Raw genomic sequence first — 9,386 nt, 5'->3', positions numbered from 1 at the left:
CGTTTTTTTACATGCCTTTTCGAACTAAGTACCCGCCAGCGCCACGCTTGTGGTGAAATACCGGAATTTTTAACTTGCTCGAATATTGTAAAGAATTTGGGCAAATCTTAGAAGTCTTGTTTTAAAAATTATCTTATCGAATTGATTACCATTTTCCCGCCGAGTCAGGGTCGTATCACGATAACCGATAAGGGCATGATTGTAGCTGTCAATTCAGTCATACAGCTGTACAGGTGACCGACCGCACGCCAACAAAAGCAGGTAAGTTTTATTTTAATTTTAATTTCGTATTTAATTACCTATATTATTTTAAAAAGTTTATAAAATAATAACCGAATATCATTTGTTATACAATATAATTTTAACATTTAGAATTCGAATTTGAACAAATATTACGGTTGTCCGTATCTGAAACTTTATACGGTTAAAATAATAATATGTTTAATATAAAAAATAATACCCGTAATACGGATTAATGCCCGTGTGGTGACGGGTTAAGAATTTCACCACCCCCTTTCTTCCCGTGGGTGTCGTATAAGGCGACTGTGGGATATGGGTTATATTGTGGCGTAGGCAAGAGGCTGGCAAAAAGGGGTTGAATGAAATCGAAATTGTAACATTGCAGTGACAGGTTGCCAGCCTCTCGCCTACGCCACAATTTAACCCATATTCCACAGTTGACTTCTACGACACCCACGGGAAGAAAGGGGGTAGTGAAATTCTTAACCTGTCACCACACGGTGGAAGTAGCTAAGTAGTTTCAGCGTCTAATATGAACCATTTGCAAAAATAAATAACTTGAAAAAAAAGCGAGACATTGCAAAAAATAGCTTACGTTAAAAAAAGTGTTGGTGCTAGGTTAACGGTAAAATTTACTTTTAATACACTCAAAAAAATACAGAAAAAAACACATTTTTGCGAAATTTACTTACAAATGAGTAATTGTTTTTCTTTTGGTCTCTGAAAGGGGTGGTTAAAATCTTTCGGGTTCCTTATGTTACACCGTGTATATTGCGATACAATACAATGATAACGGCATTAAGAGAAAAGTAATGGACATGTAGCCAATAATACAATCATTCATTTTCCATAGCGTATCGTAGTAACAAAGACATTATACAACTCCGTATAGACCGATAAAGTCTAAGAAAAAAACGTACCTCAGTACCATACAGAAAAAGGTACGGTGGACTAGATGGCATTACACCTTTGGGGTACTCTCAGCTAGATGGCGCTAATACTAATATTTGACATTTTAACACATACCAAGCTAAGAATATGGGCCAAATTGTCAAAACTGAGGTTCAAAAGTTTTAAACCTGTCTCAAGAGATGGCAGTCTATGCACTGTGATTACAGATTTTACTTTGACAGTAACTCTCTGTAATACTCGATCCTCTTTGGTAGTAAATAAAGTTAATGTCTCTCTAACGCTCTTCCGTATTGGAGCGATAGAGACAGTTGCACTTCATTCGCCGCGGGTCGTTAACGATTGTACTCTTGGCTAAGGGCCCTGATAAACGTAACACAACAGTTTATTGATTTTCCGGTTTCAATTACCCGCCAAAGTTATCAGTTGGAAAACCCTTTGTGAGATAAGGCTCTCAATCGAATATTAGATCATTTTTTACAACTGAGTAATAAGTTACGTCAGTCAAATATCTGATAAGTATCTGATGAAAAAACTTTGGAATTTTTAAAACTAATATATTTATGACTAATTTAATTTTACTCTTGATACCCATACTATCCATACTAATATTATAAATGGGAAAGTGTGTGTGTCTGTTTGTTTGTCCGCCATTCACAGCAAAACGGAGTAACGAATTGTCGTGATTTTTTGAGTAGAGATAGTTGAAGGGATGGAGAGTGACATAGGCTACTTTTTGTCTCTTTCTAACGCGAGCGAAGCCGCGGGCAGAAGCTAGTGATTAATGTTTCACACATTCACTACCAGCAAGAACGATTTAATACTGGACTGATTAAGTCCATACAAAAAAGCGTACACCTGAAATGTATGGGTCTTTGAGGCTTAAAACTAGATGGCGCTGTTCACAGCCTGGAAGTGGCCAAAACCATATTTTACCCAAATATTTTTGCGTGTTTTTATTTTTTATAAGAACAAATGACATTTCTCTTTATTTTAAAATCATGATATCACGTCAATACACATTTTGAAAAAAAATGTAGGCATTGTCAATGTAAGTAGTTATAATAGTATTTAATAGGTGGCGCTAAAAAAATCGAGGTACGATTCTGAGTCTGAAGTTTGTAAATCCTATATAAATAATCATTGCTACCAGTAATATGATTAATTGTACGAAGGTGAAACACAAGCCTGTGTGGTGACGGGTTAAGAATTTCACCACCCCCTTTCTTCCCGTGGGTGTCGTAGAAGGCGACTGTGGGATATGGGTTAAATTGTGGCGTAGGCGAGAGGCTGGCAACCTGTCACTGCAATGTCACAGTTTCGTTTCTTTCAACCCCTTATTCGCCAAGAGTGGCACTGAAGCTTTAGTAGTTTCATGTGTTCTTATGGGATATAGGCGTGATTGTATGTTGTATGTATGTTGTGAAACACAAGGTGTGTTGCTGGCAGTGAATGTGTTCAAATGTTTCTTTTCGCACGCAGTGCCGGATCTAGACTTTTTTCGAGACGATTTTGGCGCCCCTTGAATTTGACGAAGTTCAAATTTGGCGCCCAACGTGGACTTCGCGGGCATTTGACCCGACTCGCCCCTAGTTCCGGCTCTGTTTACACAATTAATCTATACCTGGGCATTCTGAATTAAGACTGAAGACCACACATTGAAAATAATTACATGCTGTAGTTAGACATACGCACATGTTTCATTAAATGTGATACCGTAATTGAGTTTCAAAGTTGCTCTAGGTACTTAAATTATATTGCAAAACTGGTTTTATTTTATATTTAAAATTGCAAACGGGACTTAATCGAGTATTAAGCGTTTTCAGGTTGAAAAACCGAATATTGTGAGTGTTGTGTGTCGACAAGGTGACATCCCTAGTGCACAAACTCAGTCAGTACCAAGTGCGGGTAGTTCGAAAAAGTCGTACAGCTAGATATTGATGTCAACTTTAACCAGTCTGCTCCGAGACCCCGGGGACAATGCTGTCCTTGAAACGTCGGAATTTAGTGTTTACGTAGTAATACGCGATTAAGTCCCGTTTGCAATTTTAAATATGTGTAAAAATCAAATAAGTAGTTTTATTTTTATTTTTATTTTTATCATTTTCCACAGTCGCCGCCCCAAAACAAAGCATGGCTCAAACACAGTACAAACTAACCGACGTACAGGCGCGCAATGGCAAGCTTGGGGCTCCTGTCTGGGTCGTGTATAAAGACTCCGTCTATGATGTCACCAGTTACGTCGATCAGGTATGTCAATCTTTGAGCTCATTTAACAGGAATGTACAGATGTAAATAGTGCGAAAAGAAATTCCTTCGTATTTTTAGTCAGTTTTTTCAGTCAGTCTCAGTATAAGACGAACTGACACTGTCTGAACTAGCATGAAAAATACGAACGTCTCCGGAAAAATACGAAGAAGAAGCTTTCCGCACTACATCTATATCTTTGCATATAGCCAACAGTACAATCGTTGGCCACGGCACGGCTAGCGGCTCTGGGTTAGAATTTTTTTTTATACTACGTCGGTGGCAAACAAGCATACGGTCCGCTTGATGGAAAGCGGTCGCCGTAACCTATGGACGCCTGCAACTCAAAGACTATCACATGCGCGTTGCCGCTCCAGTAGAAAAGGAATTCCTGTAAGGGCATTTGTCATGTCTAAAGTCATGAATGTATTTTTTGTACAGTCCACAACACAGCTGTCAATCTGACAGACAAAATGCTAAGTATGTCATACAGAACTTTATTAACTGTACATTAAGGTGTGTATATATATTTTTGGCACTTTGTCTGTGTTCACAGCTGTGTTGTTGACTGTATTCGTGTCTTTGTTCTCAAAGACATTCCTTTGTAGCTAACCTAACCCATGAGGACTCAATGAATTATTCTACTCAATCTGAAACTCAATGAATTATATAATTATTTGGTTTACCTGTTAGTGTAAGTTGGTTGACAATAAATGAAATGAAAGCTCTGTCACAGATTACTAATGTGAGAATGACGCTAGTGGGCAATTTTAGAATTTGGAACCCCCAATGAGCGTAAGTTGTTAACAAAAATTAACTCACTGTCAGTTTTGTGTCGATAATTAAGCATGAAATTTCAATAAAAATATTGTTTGTGTTAATTGCATAAACATTAAGCGATAATCTACATTCAGAACGTGAAAAAAGAATTTTTTTAGACAGATTGTCGATTTATGCTTAATTGTCGTTACAAAACTGACAGCGAGTTAATTTTTGGTAACAACTTACGATAATTGGGGGGACCCACATTCTGAAAATGCCCTAGTATGCTAGGCCCGCTGACCAAGGCGAGTCAAACGGAAAGCAAGCTTTTCTCGAAGTGCATTCGTCTTTTTAACCTTCACAATAATATTTATTTATTAATTTATGATGCTGATTTTGTTTTCACACAGCACCCTGGAGGCAACGACGCCATCTTGGCAGAAGCAGGCACCGACGCCACGAGCGCTTTCCAAGATGTCGGCCACTCAGATGACGCGAGGACCATTCTCGCCAAATTCAAGATAGGAGAGATTGTAGAGGTATGACACACTTTAAAATTAAAAGTGTTTGTATTAAGAGTGTGAGGCAGTGGCGCTGTTGTCGCAAATATACGTAGGTAATGTTACGGGCATGTCAAATGTGGTATGACGTTGACGGTTCCGGTTTTTTTAAATACCTAAAAGTACAGGGTATAGCGGACAGAACCCTGCGTCACTGGCCTAGACGAAGTGACAGTGAGGAGGCACACTCAAAGGTTATGACAAATGGCGCCACCTTATTAGTCCATTGCACAGATAAAAAATTTCAAACGTGAGAGCGAGAAGATGATATTTTTTGCTCTCTCTCACATACGAATGACAGTGGCATGCCTAGGCACTTGATACAGGCGCTGCCTGACGGGATAAAATGTCAGTGTGCCTGCTCATTATTGGCACTTGCCTAAGCGTATCGTCTATCTTAGCTATCCCTATTGCTCTTATGTAATTCAACAACAGAGCCAGGCTGCATTTCGATGGCCACGTAGCGCCAATGATTGTCACTTCGGCTAGGCCGCCTTCTTTGACCTCTCATTTACGCAACTGTTGCACAAAACACTATTAACTGAGCACTCATAACTCACATTCCAATCGCCTGTTCAGTCCCGAGGGAGATCGTTTATAGCCTGTCACGGCCGCGGCCATCTTTGCGATAGATTATGTCCTATTCTTTTTACGACTCGATAGTGTTTTAAGCGTGAAATGTTCAATTTTAGTCGATTGCGGCGAAGACAAAAATGGTAGATTTATTTGATTTACGGATTTGTCAACGGAATGGCTTTCGATGAAATTCTCTCCCAACAGTCCCAGTTAAATAGGTCATTAAGCCACCCATAGGTATTACTTGAGGATTTTTTTTTAATATAGTGACTTTCAGTTATAAGGACAATTTACAAATTTCTCTGGCTGGTGCTGGCGCGACCAATTTATACATTTTTTTTTTTTTTATATATGGAGTTGATGTTACTCGTTACTCTATTAAAACATATTAGTCCGGAGCGGATCGCTCCGCGCGGTTGTAATATCTGATTTTACATTTTACTTTACGCTCTAGATCATAAAGCAAACGTTTGCCGCCTGCAGTGAAAATTAATTTCAAACGTTTTACAGTAACCCCGTGTGCTCGTTGGTTGCAATTGATGGCCACTATAAAAGTAACACGCAGATGGCCGAAGCCTCTATTACTAGGCACTCACTGTGATCACTCGACTGTTTGTCTTTTGTCTATATATCCTGGCTGAGTTAGAATTGCCACTGCAGCACGAGAGCGGGCGATCCTAGCTTTCACTGGTGTATTTTGACCTAGAGATTCGTCTTGACCGAAATTGATGCACAGACAGCATTGGATAAACTGTATTTCGATGAAATTCTCTCCCAACAGTCCCAGTTAAATAGGTCATTAAGCCACCCATAGGTATTAATTAAGGATTTTTTTTTATTTAGTGACTTCCAGTTATAAGGAAAATTTACAAATTTCACATTATCTGGTCCGATATCGGATGTCGGACCGATATCCCATACATTACAGACGCCATCTTGGATTTTCTATTGAAATTTTCCGACATCCAATATCGGATCGGATGATGTGAAAACGACCTAACAGTCCATCTGTATCGGCCGCACCAGCATTAATTCTGTCTGAAGATAGTGTAAGGCTTGAGTGTACGCTCAATTGGGAGCGTGCAGCGGGGCGGGGCGTGCGGCGTGGATATCAAATACTTGAAGCTCACACAAGTGTCCTCAGTCGACGCTGCACAGGAGTACGCGTGCTCGCTCGCCCCACAGAACGCTCTGCTCCAAGCGTCCACTCAGGCCTTAAAAGTAGGTACACTTAGTGCGTTTTCACATTATCCGATCCGATATCGAACCGATATCCCATACATTACGGGCGCCATCTTGGACTTTTTCCATAGAAATCCTTCCGACTTCCGATATTGGAACGGATAATATGAAATCGGAGAGGCTCGTAAGCTTTTGGAGTAACACCGCTGCTCAATTTGCTAAGTGGGTTTTTGTGACGAGTGTCCTGCTATTTAATGAAAGCCTATTATGAACTACGTTTTTTGTTCTCCTTACCTAATATCAGTCCTTTGTTTTTCCCAAAAAATACAGATTAAATTTTACGAAACTAACCTAAAAGATACCTACCTGCATAATCTTACTACTAGCTCGTGTAGATAGGTGTGTTCCACCTTTTGGTATTTCGATGGCGAAGTGCCATGAACTCCTAAGTACGAAAACCTAAGTAGTTGGGAGTTCATGGTACTTCACCGTCGATTTATTACAAATTAATATGTTATTGCCTTGTTTTAGGAGGAGAAAAAATACGACGCCAATGGAAAGAAAAAGAAGAAGGTTGTGGCGGCTAAAGACGAAGACACGGGAAGAAGTTGTTTAAGCACTGTCACTTGTGGTCTGCTAGGCTAGACAACACTAGGGTATCTCAAATCTACACGGTCGGCTTAGGTTGGCAACGAGATTTCAGTCCCCCTCAATTGGAGGGGGTATCCACTATGGGACCGGCAAGAAACTCGGCGGGCCACTTCTTTTCAAAACATTACATCTTATAATTAACATGCATTAAAAAACGAGATACAATTTAATCAGCAAAAGTATTCATCAAAAAAAAATATTAAATTAACAGACATGGTCGCGACAAAAAAGTCGCTGCCAAAAGTTGCCAGTGTGCGCGCTCTCTAACCCGTCACTAACTCACCACACGGGCATCCCTACCCCATACTGTTTTTTATGTTAGGGAGTGCAATCATAATAGTTTTTTTTTTGTTACCTTACAGCGTTTTCACATCGATCCGATATCGGAAGTAGGAAGGATGTAGAAGGCAAATGGCAAAGGGCCTTTATATATAGTATATCGGTCCTACATCCGATATCGGATAGATCATAATGTGAAAACGCACTATGTAAAGCCTGACAAGAAATATATGATATGATCAATGTTAGCTGAAACTTTGTAAATTGTATTAGCCTCAACCAAAGACATAATTATATTATGTAACTCCGTATAGACACTGATAAAATCTAAAAAAAAAACGTACCTCAAAACCATACAGAAAAAGGTACGGTGGCCAAGATGGCGTTACACCTTTGGGGAACGCTCGGCTAGATGGCGCTAAAAAAAATATTTGACATTTTAATATCAAGCTAAGAATATGGGCCAAATTGAAAAAACTGAGGTTCAAAAGTTTTAAGCCTGTGTCGAGAGATGGCAGTCTATGCACTGGATTACACATTTTACTTTGACAGTAACTTATCAATCCTCTTTGGCCTCAACTAAGAAATATTTGGTGAACAATTCTGAGCATTAATCTCAGCAGGATTATATTATTTCAATTTTAATGAAATAATACTACGATCAAATTGTACAAATAAGTAGTTTCAAAAAAATATTTTTTACCCTGCTGGCAGGGATTACTGTAGGATAAATGGTAGGTACAGATATGTTTTATTTATAAGTATTAGTAAAGTTAGTTCTAAGATTTTGTATGCATAAAAATATTTTTACTAACATTTTGTGTTTTTTTTTTATTAACCATCTCGAATTTCTGCTACATTAACATCTTGCACTTAATAAGTAGGTTGGTAAAGTACATGGAGAAATTATGAATGAATTCATTGATAAATTTGCCATGCACTTTTGCAGCTGATAGTACCTAAAGCCCGTAAAGACTCTCTGGCCCTTCTACTGTTTTCCTGAAGGTACAAATATCATCTTCAACTTTACAAAGAATTTCGTCCAATGTTAAATGTAGGTAATGTCTTCCTACCTCAAAATCTATTCAATCGGGAAGCGTCTGCGTCCAAAGTGACAAGAAATGCGTGCGGCATACGAGGGCCCCTAAACGAGCGGAAAGAAGCGGCCATCATATACCTACAATTGAGGAAGCAGAGCACCCAGCGCAAAAAACGTAATCATTCCAATAGGCGTAGAACTTTTGTGAGACATAATATACGAATGTATAGGTACCTACTCCTGGGAGGAGGGGTTACGAACATCTTAGTCCCCCAGCTTGTCTCGCCTGCACGTGGTCCTCCTGCTGTTTAACGAAAGAGATAGCACCAGAGAAGGAAAACTTGAAACAAACCCGGCTGGCACCGCCGTTATGCACCTGCAACCGACCCGACTCCGCGCGTATTGACTTGTCGACATTTCACATAAACAACAGTCCGTTGCTCGGGCGACTCAGTTAGGTCTGACAGCCCGCTACCGGACCGCCCCGCCCCGTGTCGTGAACGTGAACACAACGATTGCGTGTACTCGAATCGTATGGCCCGGAGATGGCGCACCGTAGAGCTGCCGCGTGACGTCGTCCCGCGCCGTTAGTCCGTTTTCACATTATCCGATCCGATATCGGATGTCGGAAGGATTTCAATGGAACAAATCTAAGATGGCACCTGTAATGTATGGGATATCGGTCCGATATCCGATATCGGATCGGATAATGTGAAAACGCACTTACGTCGACGGTCCGTCCCGTTCTAGTGTGAGTCATGCTTAAAGTGATGGCGTGCTCTTAGGCCATGACTCACTTTGGGTCGTCGCGACAACAAAAAAGTCTGTTTGTCGTTTTATAGCTGGCTATCGAGAAATGGAATCTTGAGCGTTGTGAGGGTTTCAAGGCACGAAGGTTAAACAAACTTACAAATACTGATAATAAATACCTCTAGATTTTG

At 39.9% G+C, this 9,386-nt stretch overlaps 1 protein-coding gene across 1 annotated transcript; it reads left to right on the top strand.

The window, feature by feature from the left end:
• Positions 1-228: 228 nt before the first annotated feature.
• LOC125236036 (cytochrome b5-like) lies at positions 229-7,164 on the top strand. The gene is made up of 4 exons (XM_048142722.1): positions 229-261; positions 3,263-3,399; positions 4,569-4,697; positions 7,008-7,164. Exons 2-4 carry the CDS (start codon positions 3,283-3,285, stop codon positions 7,119-7,121), a joined length of 360 nt encoding a protein of 119 aa, XP_047998679.1. The 5' UTR covers positions 229-261; positions 3,263-3,282; the 3' UTR covers positions 7,122-7,164.
• Positions 7,165-9,386: the final 2,222 nt, after the last annotated feature.

This window comes from Leguminivora glycinivorella, chromosome 18, assembly GCF_023078275.1.
Source record: "Leguminivora glycinivorella isolate SPB_JAAS2020 chromosome 18, LegGlyc_1.1, whole genome shotgun sequence".
NCBI lineage: Eukaryota > Metazoa > Arthropoda > Insecta > Lepidoptera > Tortricidae > Leguminivora > Leguminivora glycinivorella.
The sequence above is the reverse complement of the archived record's forward strand: the minus strand, read 5'-3'. Positions and strand labels throughout refer to the sequence as shown.

What these genes read in the sequence shown, in the direction of transcription:
- LOC125236036 (XM_048142722.1), top strand. Translation starts at nt 3,283, where the DNA reads ATGGCTCAAACACAGTACAAACTAACCGACGTACAGGCGCGCAATGGC. An exon ending in TCACCAGTTACGTCGATCAG is followed by an intron (nt 3,400 to 4,568) that starts GTATGTCAATCT and finishes GTTTTCACACAG; the next exon opens with CACCCTGGAGGCAACGACGC. An exon ending in AGATAGGAGAGATTGTAGAG is followed by an intron (nt 4,698 to 7,007) that starts GTATGACACACT and finishes GCCTTGTTTTAG; the next exon opens with GAGGAGAAAAAATACGACGC.